The 20220-nt window shown below is 50.5% G+C and overlaps 1 protein-coding gene across 1 annotated transcript; it reads left to right on the forward strand.

The window, feature by feature from the left end:
• The first annotated feature begins 847 nt into the window (after positions 1–847).
• Bik (BCL2 interacting killer) lies at positions 848–18256 on the forward strand. The gene is made up of 5 exons (XM_051189068.1): positions 848–929; positions 15151–15319; positions 16607–16705; positions 17216–17333; positions 17770–18256. The coding sequence occupies exons 2-5, from the start codon at positions 15156–15158 to the stop codon at positions 17860–17862; spliced, it is 474 nt and encodes a 157-aa protein (XP_051045025.1). The 5' UTR covers positions 848–929; positions 15151–15155; the 3' UTR covers positions 17863–18256.
• The last annotated feature ends 1964 nt before the right edge of the window (positions 18257–20220 follow it).

A 20220-nucleotide genomic window follows, 5' to 3' on the forward strand; every position in this document is an offset into this window, starting at 1 on the left:
GAAGAACGACAGACCTGAAAGGGTCAGAGTGGCAGATTAAGAAAGCCTCTGAGATTAAAGTCTGCTTGGGACCCTCTAAATATGGTGGGGGCTGTTGTCCCATGTCAGAAGAACATTTAGGGGGCCCCAAGTATCACTTCTCTCCTGAGAGGAAAGAGAAGAGTTTTGTGAACCACCCAGTAGGAAGCACCTGCCACAGACCCTGACCTCTGCTACCCCAGAAGAGCTGACCCAGGGTAAACAAGCTTTGTTGTTGTCTAGATAATGGTTACTTTGTAATTGGGTCAACACACCTTGGCACTCCGGATCTAGGGAACTGAAGACTCAACTCCTCCCACCTGTCTGTAATTCTAGAGTTCTCCTCCCAGTGATCCCCCTTCACCCTAAACCTTCACAGGAGGGCTAGGCGAATTGCAACCTAAAGAGCTCAGAGTTGTAAAGACTGGCTTCACACTTGTTTATCAATCAAGCTGTCATCTGTTATGAGCCTCGGTTTCTACTTGGGTAAGAGATCAGGGTAAAAAACACCGAGTCCCTAGGAGTACTGTGAAGACCAAGCAGGCAGCCCTTGCTAGGGCTTGGATGGTACAAGCAGACCTGGCCAGCGGCAATGTATGTGGATATTCCGGGACTGAGCGCGCGCTCGCAAACGATCTGGCTTGGACATCGTGGCAGGTCCGTAGGCGCCGGAGGGGCGTCGGCAAGCTAACGGTGCTTTTACAGTGGTTCTGTAAGCCATTTGGTCGGGTTGGGAATCCCGAGTCAGGTCGGGAGGGAAGGGGGGCGGGGCGGGCATGGCCACCTATCAGGGCCCAGCCCGCCGCTCACATTAACCCGCCTCCGGCCGGCGCCCCCGACTCTGCCACCGCGGTCCGGACTGAGAGGTGTTCGGGCAGCTCGCCCGCCGCTACGCCAGCACAGCGGGGCAGGTAAGCGCTGGGCAGCCCCAGGCTAAGCGGCTGGAAGGTTGGGGACCGGTGTCCAGGTCTCTCGATGGCCCCGGCTCCGAAATGTCCCTTTCCTGGCTGCCACCACAGAGAGTGCTAGCCGCATCCGCGTGCCTCGCGGCACGTCGGTGCAATGGGGTGGGTCCCTGCATCTCAGCTCTAGAACATGGTGAGCAAGTGCCCATCGCCGTTGTTGCTCCCTTGATGTCGAAACCTTAGGGGGAGCGAATCGGGACTCTGCACTTTGCGGCCACGATCTGGGCGCGGCACTGCCAGTGTAGGGCGGCCAGGCTCAGCCCGGGCCTCAGGCGAAAGATGGCGTCGGCACCTGTCCTTGCGAGGACCTGGGAGTTCGCATCTGTCTCTCCCTCGGGGATCTTGTGATTCACACCGTCCCAACGGCGACCTGTTGGTTCACACCTGTCCCCGACAGAATTCAGGTTTCTCATCTGCCGCTGCTGGGACCCGTGGACGCATGTCTTCGAGGGGGAGACAGAAGGGTCTTCCTAGGCTACTCCATCAGTGAAAACCAGCATTTCCCCGAAGCTCCCCGCCACCTGCCCACGCCCAGGCACAGGGGCTTGGCGGGCTGGATACCGCAGAGGCTCCTGCCTTGCTCCGTACATTGGGAGGTGGTAGTGGGGGGTTTTAAGGAAGGTCGTCCTCCCTGCACTTGCCTGGGTCACAAGCCACAACCAGCACTGGGGGTTCAGCGCTTGTATCACTTTTGCTGTCCTCTCCAGTCTTGTGGTCTTGTAGATACATGTAGCTTTGCAAATTGTTAATTGCTGCTGTGAAGTGCACTGGGTCATTATGCAAGGTGTTGTTGTTTGTTGTTGTTGTCACTGTGGTTCGAAACACTGTTACTGTGGCCTGGAGCCAGCTGCAGCTTCCTAGAAGGCCAGTCTCATTCCTATTTTGGGAAGAGGGCAGTGAACCTTGCTCTAGGCTGAAGAATCACCTAATCTCTGGGAAGCAGGAGGTCTCATTTCAGATAGAGAAACTGAGGTTTGTGTCCCACCAGTAACTTCCTGGCTATGTGGCTTTCTACAGGCTCCTCCATCATTCTGCACCTCAGTTTGTTGAGTTTGTTAAATGAATTCCCATCTAGCCTGGTGGGAGGGAACCCCACCCAAGAGGTTGCTGAGCTACTCAGTAATGCTGCTGCCACCTTGATTTCCACTCCATTTGGGCATGTTTTGGAGGAGGCCTTCCGGTATGCTTTCTGTATGTTTATTGTTGCTGTTTTACAAGTATCCACTGAAGGGTCATCTGGGGCAGTGGGCCGGTTTCAGATGTAGCGTCCTTCATGGGGCAGGTGTGTACTTACGGCCTCCATTGTGCTCCTTCCCTCCTTCTCACTTTTCCCTACTTCTCTATTTTTCTCCCTCTATTATCCAGGTTTGAGGCATTCTTTTTTGTTTCTTTCAAGTCAGTGTCTCATGAACTCATTGTGTAGCCAAGGATGGTCTTGAACACCTGGTCCTCTTACCCTCACCTCTTGAATCCTAGGATTCCAGGTGTGTTTAGTTTATTTGGAGCTAGGGGTGGAACTCAGGGTTCTGTGCATACTAGGCCAGCCCCACTAACTGAACCCCTTATTTATTTTTTATTTTTCTAGACAGGGTTTCTTTGTGTAGCCTTGGCTGCCCTGGAACTAGTTCTGTAGACCAACCAGACTGGCCTCAAACTCACAGAGATCCAGCTACCTCTGCCTCCCCCAAGTGCTGAGATTAAAAGTGTGTGCCACTATCGAACATCTTTCTTAATTAAGGCTTAATTAAAGCTTAATTAAGGCTCACTGTGTAGTAGAGGCTAGCCTTGCATTTTTGATCCTCTAGTCTCTGTCTCTTGAGTGTTGACCCTTAGTCTGTTTTCTGTTGCTAATAACACAATGCCTCAGATGGAGTCAGAATTATAAAGAAATGAAATTTGTTTTGACTCATATTCTGGGTTCATGTGGGGTTGAGGAGTCACATTAGCTAATGGCTGTCTTGCTGGCAGCAGACACACATTGTGTCTGTATATGTGACATTTCTAGGTTTCCTTATAAAGGTGCTGATGTACATTCACAACCTTGTCTCATTTTAGTCACCTGCCACCTCTAAATACCACAGTGAGGTCGAGTGGGGGATTAATTTCAACACTACAGGCTTCGGGGACCCTCAGGCCACACCTAACCACAGCACCTTCACCTTCTGAGCTTCAAGGGCACAGGGCTGATGCTGACTTTGGTTGTTGTTTCTCCAGTTAGGTTTTAAAGCTTGTCTTTGGTTTTGCTTTTTTATATTTTGGAGACAGAGTCCCACACTTTATAGTTCAGGCTATCTTTGAGATGCTGGGGTTATGGACCTATGGCACCATTATTTCTTATTTTTCTTCACTCAAAATGTGTACCTTGCCAGAGGATGCTGGCTTCCAGCCCAAACTTGGAAATGCAGAGTGTCATTTTCCAACTTGGTGACAAGCTCATTTAACTAATATTCTAAGCTGCCCCCTAGTTAGTATTGAAAGTTTCCTTTTGTTTTGTTTATAGTCCTGGGGCTGGGACCCTGAGCTTTGTGTGTTTTAAGTAACACAGAGATACACCTGCCTCTGCCTTCCAAGTGCTAGCACTAAAGGCATACTCCTCCACCACTGCCCAACCACTGGGAGGTTTATAAGAGATCATCAGTCCCTGTGGGTGTCTAGCTGGATCTCCATTTTTGACACCTACTCTGAGAAGCCTCCATGCCTACCCTTCCTGTCATCTCACTGGTTAGTTGCTCTGTCCTAAACCCTTGGCTGGCTAAAATGACCTAATTAATATATTTGTGTCCTGACTTATGGTAGCCTGCAGGCTCTGTGAAACAAGGAACATCAAATGGTAAGTTCCTGGTGCCTGTCATAGCCTGGACACTTGGAATAAGTAACTTTGAATGGAGGGGTTGGCTGCAGGCCAACTGTAGGGAGGTTGACATACAGTAAATGAAATTTCTGCTGGAGTCATTGAAAACAAAGAAACCAGACACTCTGGACTGGAGATGTACCTCAGTTGGTAGAGTGGCTGGATAATACACTGGGAGTTCAACTCCCAACACTGAATAAAGCTGGGATAACAGTGAACATCTGTAATGCTAGCATCCTGGAACTCACTCTGTACACCAGGCTGGCCTTGAACATACAGAGATCTGCCTGCCCCTGCCTCCTGAGTGCTGGGGTTAAAGGTGTGCACCACCATCAGCTATGCTAGGCTAGCACTTGGGAAGAAACAGGAGGGGCAGAGTTCAGGTTCATTCATTCTTGGCTGCATATTAAGTTGGAGGTCTCCTGGAATACAGGAGACCCTGTTTTGTTTTGAAAGAAGAGAAACAGTACAGCTAGCCATCCTGTCTTATGCTCTCTTCCCATCACCTCTGTCTTAGTGGCAGGGAGGGGATAGCTGGAAGGACATATTGGCCTGTGAGACTTCAAGCTGTCCCTGCCACAGACAGTATTTCCTCCTCTCCCTGGAAAGCATCCTGTTTTTAGTGAGTCAGTTGCATTCATGGACAATTGATGGCTCTTGCTTCCCCGGCGGCTGACGGAGTGGATCCCACGAGAGAGTCACTGTTTTGCTGTCTGCCTAGAACAATTCAGAAACTGTTTCAAGGAAGTTCTGAACGATGCCCGGCTTTTGTTGGTAGTGGCCACCAGGAAGCCAGCAGTGGGCCTGGACTGGATGTGTGTGGCTGCTTCCTTTGTCCTACACTTGGTTAGCTGAAGCCAAGCCTTGGGGGAACGGTATCAGCAAATACATTCCTGGCTCATTTCTTGTTGGCCTCGAGGCAGGCAGGAGAAGGGCGGGCAAGGTGGCCAGTGCATGGGGCGGCATGGAGAGGGCAGCTGATTTACCTAGTGTCAACATTAGGTTGTGACAATACAAAACACCCTCTGGGCACTGCCAAGCAAACCTGTTTTTCTGGAGATGGGAGAAAACTTGGTGGCCAGTTACTCTACCTGGAAGGAGGCTTACCACTCGGGAAAGGGCAGAGAAGAACCTACCTGACTATTCGGTGAAAGGCTATGTGCTGGAGAAGGTGTAATTTGGGGTGTTGATCAAGTGATTTTTTTTTCTCCAGAAGAGGAAACATTCATGAGGAGGGGACTGGAATGGAGCAGCTCGCTTATGGGGACCAGGGAAAGGCCAGCTATGCACTGAGATGGCCAAATCAGTCCTCAGGTGTGGACAAATGATGCATGGTAACTAGACCCAGTTGGCAAGAGGCTGTCAGTATGGACAGGACATTACTCCTGGGGGCCATTAATGAGTGCATACTCCTTCTTAGGGCACACCTCCAGTGAGGTCTCCTGTCCTGACAGGTGACCCATGACCCAGCATGGGTGTATGTCTGCTCTAGGGTCCTCCACACAAGGGCAATTGTCTGCCCTGTCCCTGTGTACTACTCATTCTCCCTGTTTTGCAGAGAACTTTCTCTGCTGCCGCATGCCATGTTTCTCTCTGGGCAGACAGACAAGTAAACATTTATTGTGGCCATAGAGGGCCAAGTACCCAATCCAGGCCAGCTGACCCAAGGTGCTGGGATAGCAGGGTGAGGAGAAGTTGAATTCTGTCCTGGAGATGGGAGGGCTGAGGAGCAAGTGGGTTTCCTGGCCTACCTGGAGCATGGGATGCTGAAGGCTTGGGAAAAAGGGTCTGGGTAAAAGCCCAACACCCATCAGAAGGAAGGGGGAGGATAGTGTCTGCTTCCCAGAGGAGCCCAGTAGGGTCTGGTGCTTCATGCTCGGGCTTGAACATTCCAAAACATACAAAGAATTTAGAAGCTGAAGTGGGAGATGGTAGCTTGTCACTCTGTCCTTCTCTAATAGAGACAGAAAAGCATAGAATTCTGGGTTGGTTTTGTGTGTGTGTGTGTGTGTGTGTGTGTGTGTGTGTGTGTGTGTGTGTGTGTGTGTTTTGCTTTTTGCTGATTCCAGACTCTGTCAGGAGAATTGTTATGTCATCATAGTTCCTCTGCCAGTTGGAGTACGTTTTAGAATTTTTCTGTGGTGGAGCTGGGGGTGGAACTCAGGGCCTTGCCTTTCCTGGCCCAGGTGCTCTGCCATGGGGTTGGAGCCTCAGACTGCAGTACTCTAAGGGATGGTTAACCAGGCAAACATGCCCGAGCCTCTCTCTCTCCCCTAATGAAGAATTAGGGGTCCAAGAGGCCTAAGGAATCTGTCCAAAGTCACACAGAGCCTGGGGGTCTAGAGGGCCAGCCCAGTTGTGACAAGGGAGTTTCCACCAGAGAAACACACGTTAAACAGAACACTTGTGGGTCTCCTGTCACGTGCCCAGCAAGAAGGATAGAGAAGGAAACAGAACCCAGGTGGACATTTCCCCCTATACACAGCTGAATTTTCCTTCCTGCACTTCTCAGGAGCAAACTAAAGATCTGAGAGCAGCTAGGTGCTGGGATCAGGGCTGATATGCAGTTGTCAAACATTTAAACTTGGGGCTGGGGATGTGGCTCATCTGGTAGAGTGCTTGCCTAGCATCTGTGAATCAAACTGGACATAGTAGGGTGTGACTGGAATCCCAGCACTCAGGAGGCAGACGATCAGAAGTTCAAAGTCATCCTAAGTTATATTTGGAGTTCAAAGCCAGCCTGGAAACATAGGGTACTTTGTCTTGAAAAAAAAGTTTACGTTATCTATATAAGCTCCAGACTGCTCCCCATCCCCTGCCAATCATATGTATAACTCCCATTGCCTTCTTCAAATGTTTGCTTCTAGATATTTCTTCCATGAGATTTCATTTACAGATAATGATGAACATCTCTGTGATCTGTGAAATGTGAATATCTGTATCCATGGCAGGCAACTCACAACTACCTGTAACTGCAGTTCCGGGGGTGGAGGGGTGGAGGGTGGGGGGACAATGCCCTCTTCTGACCTACAAGGACATTGCACCTGCAGGGTGCACATACATGGAGGCAAAACACACAGGCTAAAATAAATTTAACAGCATCTTTGCTCAGGGATAGCACTGAGGTTGGTAGCAACATGTGCAGGCAAGACCAGGACTGAACCTGCAGGGTTACTTCCAGGCCACCACTTTCCAACTTGTTGGACAACATCCACAGCCATAAATGTCACTTTTTATGTACCTTCCTTTCTCTCTCCTCCCTGCCTTCCTTCCTTTTTCCACTGCTCCTTTGTCACCACTGGGAAGGGAGCCCAGCCCAGCCCCTCCCCCCCCCAAGCTGTTTTGGACATCTGCAAGTTCCTGGGAAAAGGAGGTCCTGTGGCTTCCCCTACAGAAGGATTGGGGGCTTGCACTGATGTCCTTGAAAAAAAATCTTTAAGACAAACATCTCTATTTTCTACCAGTTTGAGCCATTAAAAAGAGTTCATTTTTCTTTGGGTTGGTGTTGCCAGCTACAGGCATGGAGTCAGAATGCAAGATGACAGACACATCTGTGGTTAAAAAAAAAAAAAAGCCATGTCCTTCTTATTACTACACTGCTCTTCCATCATGCTATCCCTCCTCTTTTGAGAGAGGAGTTTGTGCTAGTAGTTGTATGGATGTGTCCTGGGTGTGTATGTGAACAGGCAGGTGTGTGGAGGTCAGTGATGAGTGTCTTCCTCAGTCATTTCCTATAGTTTCAGGGACACAGTCTCTCACTGAACATGGAGTTCACCAATTTGGCTAGACTAGCTGGGCAATGAGCCCCAGGGATCCTTCTGTCTCTGTCAAGAGTTACACTAAGCACCATCATACAAGGCTTTCATATGGATGCTGAGAATTGGAACTCATTGCCCACTCAGTTCCCCCGAGGCTGCTGGGTGTTTCCAGGATCACATGGCACACATACCCACAATTCAGAAAGTGGGTGTGTAACTTTGGTAGCTGTCGACGGATTCCCTTCTGAGAGAGGGAACATACCTGTTCAGAGAGTATGGGGGCTCTGGCCATTCACTGGCTATGTTTCTAGCTGCTTGATGAGTCTGCCAATTCAATAGTCCAGCTTTAATGAAGGCCCTGCAAGGTGACAGAAAGTGAGCAAAAGTGTGTGTGTCATCTTCTTCGTGGCCCTGGGGTGATCCTGGTGTCAGCTGGGTCCAGAGAGTTTAGGTGACTGGTCTGCAGTCACAAAACAAGGGCAGAGTAGGAACTGGAGACTGGGTCTCTCTGTCCATAAGTTCAGGACTTTTCCTAAGCTGGGTATGCTACTGACACTTTGTGACATTACAGCTTCATGGTTCAGGGCTGGAGCAGTGTCTGGGAGCTGCTGCCACCCAGCTACATCCACCCAGGTGATTTGAGGTCCCAGCCTGGTTTGAACATTTGGTCCTGCCTGCTTGGTGTCAGGGGCACTAGATAAGATATTGCATGGGAGTGTCTGCCAGGACTGAAGCCCCAGTGCCTGCAGGCCACACTGGCTAGATCTGTCTTTGCTTCTGGGAGCCTGTGGTCACACAGTTGAGGGCACGGGGGGGGGGGTCACCGAACACAGACTGGCCCATGAAGTTCTTCATCCATCTAAGCTGTGGCATGGCATGGTCAGAACTTAAATTTGCATCCTGACACACTCATGGCAGAAGTTTCTTCTACTATGAGTGTGTAGTAAGGTCATTTGTGCTGCAGCTTAGGTGGGGACATAGATAAGTGTGTTCTCCTTTCACAAAAGGATTCCAGTACTCACCTGTAAATCTGTTGGGAGAAAAAAGCAAGCAAACAAACAACCTAGATGATAAAAACCAGTGCAGTTTCCTGGGGACACACTGGGTCTTCTGGGAATACCTGGCCTTCATTTACTCACTCAACAAACACCTGCTCCCTGCCAGGTTCGGTGTTGGAAGTGGGACACAGAAACTAATAGCAGTCCTGTTTTTCAGCTGCTCATCCTCTGCCAGGTCCATCAACATGGATTGTATCACTGGCCCCCACAACAGTATCTCCAGTCTAGAAATGAGAAGACACAAGGCTCAGACAAGTTTACTAGTCTGCCCAAGGACACCCAGCAGCCCAGTTCCATGATCTAAACTACCAAGGAAACAACAATATCCAGTACAGTTGGGTGGACGTAAAGGGAGACAGAGAATGGCTGTGAACTCTGAGGCCTCCTAGTGTCTGGGACTGTGATGCCTGGGCTGAGCTCTTCAGGACCCATAGGAATGTCCAGTTTCCTGAGAATGCCCAGGTGATGGGCACTGCCTTCACATAGGTTATAGCATGTCCCAGTTTGTGGTTTCTGGTTGTGGTCAGAAAAGGGGCTGGAAGAAAGCCCCTCTGGTGGTTACAGCATGGTACTCAGGGTCTGGGGAATCTGCACAGTTGCAGCAGGTCAGCCCTGAGGCTTTTGCTTGGTAGAGATCTACTAGAGACATCGTGGCCAGGATAGGGATGGGGCTGGCAGAATGCCTGACAGCCAGGCATTGCTGCTGCATGGACCCTCCCAGGGGACTCTACTCAGCCCCAGAGCCACATGTGTTTACCCTCTCCATTTTGATTCTTGACCTTAGATAGACAAAGAGGCTCATGGAAAAGGCTTAGATAAGCTTGTTTCTCATACTGGGTAATAATAATAAAGACTGTTGGCCAATAGGAAAGGAAGATAGGAGGGACTAGGAGACAAGGAGGAAAGAAGTAGTAAGGAGGAGTCAACATGGAGGGTCTGGAGAGCGGCAGCCGGCTCCGGGTAAAAAGACCACGTGGAAATACATAGATTAACACAAATGGGTTAATACTTAAGACAGAGCTAGCCGATAAGAAAGTAGTAACTGGCCAACAGGATTATATCTTAATACAGAGTCTCTGTGCATTATTTGGGGCTGGCGGCATGGCGGCAGGACAAGACCAGCGGCGGCAGGTGGGAAAACCTGTACTCCTTACATAAGCTGATTTCTGATGGTGGTGGAAGGGTTACACTAGACACAGAGGGAGCTAATCTGCACACAGAACTAAGCCTTGCTTACCCGTCAACTTCTAACAGGGGCAAGCTGTGGGACTCTTGGCTGAATAAGGAGCCCCAGCAGTGTGGCTGCATTATCTCCACTCAATGGCAGGTGGGGAAACTGAGTCTCAGGAATGGGAAAGATGAATGTTGGGGTTAGGATGGTAACCTGAGATAAGAGTGGGGTCTGTCCCAGGCCCATCAAGATGGATTAACAGTGGAGTCCAAGAGGATTCTAAGGAAGACAGATGGGTGCCTGACCCTCCAGCAGGGCCTGCCCTCTCAGGCCTCTGGTGTCAGCAGCCATCTGGTGCCAGGGATCCTGAGAATTCAGGCTTTCAGAACCAAGGATCAAGGTGAAGGCCAGTGTCCAGCTTCCAGGCTGAAGTTCCATCCCACTGTGGCCCTGGCCTGGGAGTAGCTTGGGAACAGGGTCTGCTCTGAGGTGGTAAAAGCCCAGTGTGGAGGCGAAAGTGCAGAGGTTGAGGCTGGGTTTGGGGAGACAAGGAAGAGGAGGGGACAGATGCAAATGAGGGCCTGGTCTGCTTTCTCAGGGAAATGGCTTTGCATGTTGAGTCACCACTGCCCTGAGCCTCTGGGCAGGAGAGGTTCTGGACACAATTTTATAAGGACCACCTAATAGGCATGCGTGCGCATGCCCACTCACATAAGTGCAGGCACACGCACGCACGCACGCACGCACGCACATGCATACTGCTTTTAGTCTGTACCATGCCAAGACATCTTGGCCATAAGGAAGTCTGTCTCTCTCTTTATCTGCATCTTTAATGTTGTTTATTATTTTATTTTTAGTGTTTTGAGATGAAGCCTCAGGTAGCTCACAATGTCCTTTAACTTGCTGTGTAGACCAGGCTGGCCTTCACCTCTGGATCTTCCTGCTTCCACCTCCTGAGTGGGGGGATTACAACTTGTGCCATCGCCCTGCCTCTTCTTTCACACCCTTTAGGTATGAGTTTTAGGGTTTCTCTTTGAAGCTTTTACAAGGATAACTTGACCTGAAACCTCCTTTTAAAAAAATGTATTTATTTATTTACTTTGGTTGTTGTTACTGTAAAAATGTTCTCATGTTCAACTGTATTTTATTTATTTATTTATTTATTTATTTATTTATTTATTTATTTATTTTGAGACAAGATCTTACTCTGTAGCCCTGGCTGGCCTGGAACTCACTATGTAGAACAGGCTGGCCAGACTCAATTCACAGAGATCTTTCTACCTCTGCCTCCTGAGTGCTGGGATTAAAGGTGAATGCCACCATGGTCAGTGACATCATTTTTGCCTGGTGTGTGGAGCTAGTGACTTTTGTGTATGACCTCTGTCGGTCCACTCTGACATTCCACAATACCATGAGTGGGTGTCTTGTGATGTTGCATAGACACACATACCTGCTGACTTGTTGGAGGAGGCTTAGGGGGAAGGAAGGTGCTCCCTGGGTGTTCATGCTGAGCATTGCCCTTGCGTCAGAGACCTCAGTGTAGGACATCTGTGGCTTCTGCATCCTCCCTTCTCTGTGAGCCCTGTATTCTTCTCTCTGCTTCTCAGTAAATTGGCAATACATTGACATGGTCAGTGAAGTCAGGCTGCCCCTAGGAGATGGTGGCATTGCTGGCTGCTGGCCAGTGTTGGGAATGGCTCCTATGAAATGCAAGTTCAGGCTGGGAAAGGGCCTGTTGTGACCCATCCCGGCTGAGTGGCTTCCAGGCAAGCTGGCTAAAGACCTGTTGGTATCTCTATATTGCAAATCCTTGATCTCCCTTTTTGTTTTTTAACTGCTGCCAAGCACTCCTTGGAACAAATATGTCAAGAGTTTTGAGGAGTCTGTGTGAGCACACGGGTGATGCCAAGTGACTCTGCCTGGCTTCTTCACCAGGTAATAGCCTGCAGGGTGGGGGGCGCTTGTTCCCACCTTATAGCTTTGCAGCTCTGCCTGCAGGTGTGCTGAGCAGGTGGAACCCTCTTCCCTCCTGCTGCAGCCCACAGCTTCTGGCTCCAGGCAAAGGTGTTGCCTGGCAGGTGCGGCTGCTGTGGCTGTTTATGCTTCTCATCCTTGCAGCCCGGCTCCTGTGAGACTTGAGCTGTCTTTGTTGGGAACAGATGTCAACCTCCCCTGTGCCTTCCTCTTAGGAGGGGAGACAGCCACCTCTTTGTTGAGACAGAAACTCTGGACGGGTATTCTTTTTCCACTTCTGGAAGGAAGAACAATGCTGTCCTTATATGGCTTCGCAAAACCTGGTGTTCACCACACCCCCATACCTCCTGTGGTAGCTGATGATGTCACCTCGTGTGCACTCGGCTCCTTGATCATGACCATTTGGGGTGCACTGCTGACAGTCGTCTGTCTCAAGTCAGCCCTGAGACACCTGGAGAGTCCCAGCTTATGTTTTAATCCCCCGAGTGCCATCTTTCTTTAGCACAGGGAATGAATGATCAGTGGGACACTTCAGTGTTTAGCCTTGGGTGTCCTCGGGAGGACGGTTTTGTGCAGGGTACCTGCAGTCAGTGGTCATTTGACAATGGTCATTGATCTGTCTTGTCCTAGGAACAAGAAATCTTGGGTCACTGTCCATTCTTAGCTCAGGCATGAACTTTCCCAAAACCTGGTGTTCTCTTTGAACAGAAAATCACGTCTAGGTTGGTTCTTGTGTGTCAGTGTGTGTCGCTAGGGATGAAACCAGGGTCTTGTGCATGCCAGACAAGTGCACTACCCGCCACCTAGTTGTTGGGAGGTGAGAAATAAAGGAATCTACACACACTCTGAACATAGCCTAGTGCAGTGTAGGGAAGCAGGCTCAAGCCAGCATGACCTTTGTACAGTCTCAGGGTGGGTGCCAGAGTGTTTTGGATTTGAGATACCATCTGCTTATATATAATAAAATACATTGAGGGCTGGGGTGCAGATATGGCTGTTGGTATCCTCAACACTGACACAGAAAGTCAAGGCGGCTGTGCTTGCCTGCAACCATGGATAAGGGGCAGCCGAGACAGGAGGCTCTCTGGGACTTAACTGTCCAGTCAGGCTAGCAGAAATGACTCCAGGTCTAAGTGAAGGACCCTGTTTTAAAAAAACAAGGTGGAGGACAATCAAGGAAGTCACCAACATTGACCTCTAATCTTTTCATGCACACTTGTACACACACACACACACACACACACACACACATACACACACACACACACACACTAACTGTCTTGGAGATGAGGTCAGACTCTACTCATGAAATTCAGGTATCTCTCCTATGCCCTTTCACATAAGAGGTGAAGCTAATTTATATGGAATATTAAGTGAAAGTTTCTATACTCTAAACTCATACATGTAGTGTGATATTGGGGCTCAAAGTTTTGAATTTTGGCTTCTTATGTGGAGCTGCTCAATGCTACCCACTTTTTTGTGGATTTTCAAGACAGGGTTTCTCTGTGTAGTCTTTGTTGTCTTGGAACTCACTCTGTAGACCAGGCTGGCCTCAAACTCACAGAGATCCACCTGCCTCTGCCTCCAAGTGTTGGGATTAAAGGTGTGTGTCACTACCAACCAGCATTTTTTTTTTTAAACAAGGTCTCTGTGTCACACTAAGGTTTGGCTGCATTGGAACTGTCTGTATCTCCTAGACTGGCCTTGCACTCCTGCTTGTACACCAGCACTGGAGTTGGGCTGTTAGTCCAGATCCACACTTATCATTGCCTTGATGCCATGGACCCAAGGCCACCTGGTCCTGTGTGGGGTTCACTATGGTGAGTCAGTAACAGAGTCCCACCTAGCCTGCCTCAGTGGAGATGGAACCATTACTGAAGTGTGAGTCATCACTGTGGGGGTTCCAGAAGCTTCTGACCACAGGAATTGGTAACTGGGAATTTGAACCATAGGCAGGTGGTGGTCCTATAATTGCTCCTTGGGCCAGGCTTTCTCTACCACCTGTCTACTGTCTCTGACTGGCTACTGCAGCTTGGGCCCTCACCCCTACATTCATGACAGTCAGGAGGGGAGCTGCCCTGTCCTGGACTGTTCCTTTCCTTTTTTGTTTTGTTTGTTTGAATTGTCACTTTATTGTAAGATGATATTAACTACTTACAAGTTAATAATGTGTTCATTTTAGGCAAGCAGCAGAAGTTGCTGCAAATTGCATATTCAAAAGTGATCACCAGACAATTTCAGATGCAGAGCAAGGATCAGCAACACCTGCCAACCGGCCAGTGTGTTTAAGCCACTAAATGAGCCGTGATCACTTCTTAGGAAGGGTACACTGTAATTGCAAGAGACAGCATACAGGAAGAGTTATCACACTCGTTCTCCTTTAGTTAACTTTCCCTGCCTCAATTAAGATAGATATATTCATATAACATGTTGAGCTTGAGCCCTCTTTACAAGTGGCTTTAGATCCATAATGCACTTGGTAGTTGTCTCCATACCTGCCGTGCACAGAGATGCTCTGCAACACATGCTTCTCCACCCAGTTTATCATGTTGTCTTGCCCCTTGCAACACATCATGTCCTGTGCAGAAATACAATAGTCCAGTTCATTCTACCTCCTTACACATTCTATATAGCTGTTCCCGGTAAGTAACTTCCAGGGCCAAGGCAGTATTACTCCTCTGAATGTCAAAGAGGTAATGGAGCTTCAGAACAAGTGCCTGGTGTGCCTTTTCCATGTAAACTGCATCTTGGATTTGTTTGATGGTCGACTGCTTTACTTCTAGTTGAGCAATTTTTTGCTCATTAAGTTTATCAACAAGCCAGGTGGTAGTGGCATACGCCTTTAATTCTGGCACCCAGGAGGCAGAGGCAGGCTGATCTGGGTGAATTCAAGACCAGCCTGATCTACAGAGTGAAGCCCCAGGGAGCCTCCTATTTCCAGCTCGCCAGCACTGGGTTCTAGGCATGTGGCACTGTGCTCAGCCTTGAGTTCTGGAGATCCTAAGTCAGGTCCTTGCAAACTTTCTCCCAGCTCTTGGACAGACTTGGGTGGGGGCAATTAGGAGTCTGTTTAGATTCTTTGAGCTTCCTGATCTTCAAGGGTCAGGGACAGAGGGACTAGAAGTTTTATGGCTTGCTTTGGGAGAGGTAGTCCAGCTTGTGTGAAGGGCCTTGGTGATGGCAGCTCATTCTGAGGGCAGAGGAGGGTCAGGAACATTGAAATTTTAAGTCCTTGCATGAACTCCATTGTACCCTCCATTCCAAGTACCTATTTTGGTCTGGTGTTCTGAGCCCCAGGAGCTCCCACTGCATGGTTCTAAGCACTCTAGTCACACTAGCCTATTTTATACCACAGAGAACATGTCAGAGACAAGACTCATGGCCAGAGACCTCATCAAGACTGTCCTGCATGACCAGGTTCCCCGACCTCCAGTGGCTCCTGGGACTCCCAACATGAAGGAGCCTGTGGAAGAAGAAAACAGTCCCATGAGAGACTTGGACCTCGTGGAGTGCCTGGAGGCCAGGTAGGGACACTGACCAGTGCCCTCCTCTGGACATGGTTTGAAACAGCACCTTATATATAGAGCTGGAGTGGGGTGGGGGTTGAGGAGGTTCAGCACCCCACAGTGTTCCTGACCAGCACACTGCAATCTGGGCCATCTAGTTTCACTAGTAGCTGGCATGTTTGTTGTTGCCACTGTGTCCAGATAGAGAAGGCAACATCCCTTCCTGCTCAGGCCATGAGACCACGCTCACCTGCCAGCAGAAAAAGAACAGCCATACTGGCCATGGTGAGTCTTGCACACAGGCACGTCAGCAGTCTCTCCATGTGTATTCTCAGCTTCAAGGTTCTCTGTCACTCTGATTGTGGAGTTAGGATGGGGCTGTTTGGATGCCTGTTTCCTCACTTCCTACTCCATTCCTGAGTGAGGTGAAACCTGGGACAGTATTTTCCTGGGGTCTCCCAGAGCATAGGTGGGACCAAAACTTCCCAACCCGGTTGTCAGATGACCTTTCAGGCTTGTCACACTCTTGTCACCATTAGAACCAGGAATAGACCTGGGACACTGGGTCAGTGGTGCAGGTGGCCAGGGCTGGGCTGGGCAGGCCAGATAGCCCGAGATAGCCTCTGCAGGGACTTTCCAGTGAGCTATTGAGTCACTGGTATGGAATGTTCAGGCCAACCCCAGAAAGGGCTTAATCTGGCTGGTTTCAGTGTGTCTGTGTCTTTGTCAGGGTTTCTAATGCTGTGACAAAACACCATGACCAAAGAGTAAGGATACAAGTGTTTCAGGCCTGGGAACCGGGGGCAGGTCTTGGAGCCAGAAGATAAACTGAGAGCCTGTAGGAAGCCAACTGAAGAGGGCTCAGAGCATCTCCAGTGCTCCTCCTTACCATGTGCCAACATGTAGCCCTCTCCCCCAGGTCCTCTATGGGGGAAGGTCAGGTGATGGTCTTTCTGGGCTACGTTGTCCCTGGTTACCAGGCAGGTTCATGAGACACTCCTAGCATTAATGCGTGGTTGAGTTCCACAAGAGGTGGACATGTGGTACAGGCTGGGGTAGATCCCCTGTCGGCCCCTCAGGCTGATGTCTTAGTAGACTGTGGACTGTCCTGTAGGAGCACATTTGAAGTGGTCTTTACTCAAAAGTGTACTCATGGATGAGAGAGACACCAAGGTTTGCTGCTGGCCCCAGTATTCCACTGCCTCCTCTGTCTGGGCCGTGGGTCCCACAGGATTTGGGCTGGGCTGGGTGGGTGGCATGGCCCCTCAGCACAACCCCACCAAACTTCCTGGTGTCTTCCTGCAGAGACCAGGTGGCCCTGAGGCTGGCCTACATTGGTGATGAGATGGACCTGTGTCTTCAGGGGCCCCGCCTGGCCCAGCTGCCTGGGATTGCCATGCACAGGTAACCAGCTGCCCAGGGAGACAGGTGGAGCCAGAACCAGTATAAGGGCACCTTGCAAACCTTGAAGAAGTGTGGGAGTTCCCAGGCAAGCTTGAAACCCATTGCTTCCCTGCACCCACCTGGGTCCCCAAACCTTCCCTCTGGCCTTAGCAGTAGATCAAGCATCACCCAGGGTCTTTCTGCTGACCTTCATCAAGCTGGACAGTCCTGAGAGGTCCCAACTGCCAGGGCAGTGTGGGCTTGGCCCCAGAGGCAGCCCCTCACTTGGTCTCCCAAGAAGACAGATGTAGGTAACGACTTACTCAGGGGCCTTCAGAGTGGATATTCCTTGTGGCCTGCTCTGGGTAGAGACCCAGAAGGCAGTCTGGGAAGAGATGGCTTTCTTAGTGGAGAGAGCAGGGTGTCTAAGAGGCGCAGAGGCTCTGTGCACCATGCTGTAACAAGTCACACATTGTAGGTGTCCAGTGTCTACTGCTACAGTAACCACCTTGCCCATCCCATATCTTACAGACTCGCTGTCTCCTACAGCCAGGTGGGTGTGAGGGGGATTTTCAGAAGCCTGATTCGAGGCCTCACCAACCTCAGGGAAAACATCTGGTCCTGGAGAGTCCTGACTCCTGGCACCTGGGTAAGAGCCTTGACACCTCTAGTCTACATTACCCTGCCCGTAGGGCAGCCAGCAGCTCCTTAGCTGTGCTGCCTGGTTTGCCACAGTCTCCACCCCTCTCTATAGCATCTTCCCCACCTCTTTGCACTTCTGCCCCATCTCAGAAGCCTTAGTGTGTGCAACAGCCACTTGACTAGCCTCAAACTCAACAAGGTTCCAGTACACACTCAATAGCGCCTTCTGGTCTCTGCTGCAGATTGTCCTCTGGCAGACAGAACCCTCTCTCAGCCATGGTTTCAGGGCCACCTCCCAGCTCATCCCCTCTGGCTGATGCCATGTTCACCTGTGTCCCAGATCCCCCACTTGTGCATAGGTGTTTGTTCCCAGTCCCCAGGAGCTGTCTCCTCACCCCAGGTGGTCCCTGGTCCTCACTCTGCCTTCCCTCTTGGTCTCACAGGTGTCACCTGACCAGGCCCGAGGACAGCTGTTTCCCATGGTGCTGTTGGTCCTCTTGCTGCTGGGGGAGGCTTTACATTTGCAGCTTCAGTGAAGCCCAGCAGGGTCAGGGCCGGTCCCTGCCCCTCAATCACCCCCTAGAGGTGCCGGCACCCTAACTGTGGTGTTTTCTAACTGTCCCCTTTTTTATATTTAACTCAGGATAGTGCTGAGATTTCATACAGGTTTTCTGTTTTTTTTTTTTTTTTTTTTGTAAGGCAAATGAATTCACTATATCTCAGGGGCATTACTGGCTAAATGCCCTTGAGGCCTGGCTGGCCCCTCTCTTGACCCCTGCCTGCCTTTCTCTCTGCAGGCTGGTCCTGTGGCCACCAGTAGGGGGAGTGCTGGCCACACCCCTGTTTGGGAAGCCTTGAGGCACAGAATCTACTGGATTAGATTCCTTGGGGTGGAGAGTTCAATAAAGTGAATCAAGTGTTGTTTTCAGAAGCATTCAATAAAGTGTTATTTGCAGCCACCCTCCCCTTAGGTCCTCTGGGGACTGTCACAACACTGGATATAGATGGGGGAGGGAGAGGGGTGGCCTCTGCCCCAGTCCTCTGCAACCTGCCTGCACCAAAGGGCCATAAGTATCCCATCCCCATACGGTTTCTCTGTGTAGCTCTGGCTGTTCTGGAACTCACTATGTGGACCAGGCTGGCATCGAACTCAGAGCTCTGCCTGCCCCTGCCTCTGTGCCACCATGCCCAGATCCTCAGCACCATTTTGTCCCCTTCTGCCTGTAATCCTAATGGGGAAGTCTGCTCACCTCCGTGTGTATGGGGAGGTGGGGGAGGGGTGCAGGTCTCACAGAAAGCTGTGGTGTTGGGGTGTGCTGCACAAGGAGCAGGGGGAGGAGGGCCAGACTCCCATCATGGGTTTAGTACCTCCCCCTGGCCTGGCCCATTCTCTTTCTAGATCAGCCAGGACCTCCACCTGGAACTTTGCCTGTTCCCATCAGACACCAAACAGTGATTCAGGGGGCTTGAGTTGTCCCAAATTTTCCAGGTGTGGGTGGGGTGATTTTGAGTCCCTCTGCAGTCTTGTGTGCCCGTTACCATCTTGGCCTTACCTTGAAGCCTCAGTGTCCTTCCGGGGAGTATAGTAACACAGAGCAAAACCTTCCTGGGAAGTCAGTTTGGGGGATGGGGCAACCTGGCATCCAGACCAAGGGTCAGGGGACTAGTTGGTGGGATCTCAGCCAACAGGGCAGTGACCACGCAGGGGTGGCCGTCAGGGCTGGCTTATTGCTGGGACAGGAGCTAACTCTACTGTGGCTGGGAGTCCCCCAGCAGGGTTGGAGAGATGGCAGCAGCAGGATGAGCTCTGTACTAGACACGGGAGGAAAGCACCTTCCTGGACTGGGCAAAGGTGGTGGACATCACAAGTGCCAGTTCCCACCAGGTTTCCCACAGACTACTTATGCCCCCTGGGCCTCAGCGAGCCTCTTGTCTGTGGCCACAGGTTTTAGACCCTCTCTTTAGCAAGGCAGTTATGATCCTCAGGCTGGAACCTCACTCCAGGCAGTGGTAACCTGAGGCCACACCCAGAACAACCCCACTCCCTTCTCAGGATGCAGACCAAAGCTAGCTTCTCTGGACTTCCCTCAGCTCCAAAGCCTTCGTTACTTCTGTGAGTTGGCATCAGCCCAGTAAGTGTCACCTTCCATCCTGTCACATTGCCCCAGGCTTCATAAAGTGTCTATGAATGTTGCTCAGAGAACAAAGGACACCTACTTTGGGTACTCCTCTTTCAAGACACAAAACTAAACACCAGAGCCCAACCACAAGCTGCGCCAGGTTCAGTCTTCAGTGAAATCAGTCCTTGTTAACAGTAGAACTAGGATTGCCCCTCAGTGCTCAAGAGTGGGGATGGACACTTGTCATGTTTGCCACAGCAGCTTTGGTCTGAGAATCTTCACATGCAAACTCCCCTGTAGCAGGCCCAAGGAGGGATGGAGGGTTCTGGGACAGTAGAGCAACTTCCCTCAGGTGACTAGGCTGTGGGAGCACCTGGGGTCTGTCATGTGACCACATTGGATGGGATGCCCTGGTTCAGGTTGACCCCATGCTGGGCTTGGGAAAGGTGACACCTGCCCTGAGGACAGGCAGACCACAATGCTCCAGACCTGGGGCCCAAAGAGGCAACCACAGGAGCCAATTCCCTACAAGCAAATGTTGACAGCTTTCCAGAATCCTACTCATTTACAGACAGGCTATTCTGCCTGCTTGACGTCAAACTCAGGAGCTAAAGCCTCAGCTGGGATAGATGTGCTCACTCAGGGTGGTGAAACTACAACTGCACTCATGTTGAAATCCACAGGCCATCTAGGTCACAAGGCCTGCAAGGGCCACTGGCACAGCTGCACAAGAATGGGACAGTTGGGCAATAGGACAGGTCCTGTCCAGAGTCT

This window comes from Phodopus roborovskii, unplaced genomic scaffold, assembly GCF_943737965.1.
Source record: "Phodopus roborovskii unplaced genomic scaffold, PHOROB, whole genome shotgun sequence".
NCBI classification, from domain to species: domain Eukaryota; kingdom Metazoa; phylum Chordata; class Mammalia; order Rodentia; family Cricetidae; genus Phodopus; species Phodopus roborovskii.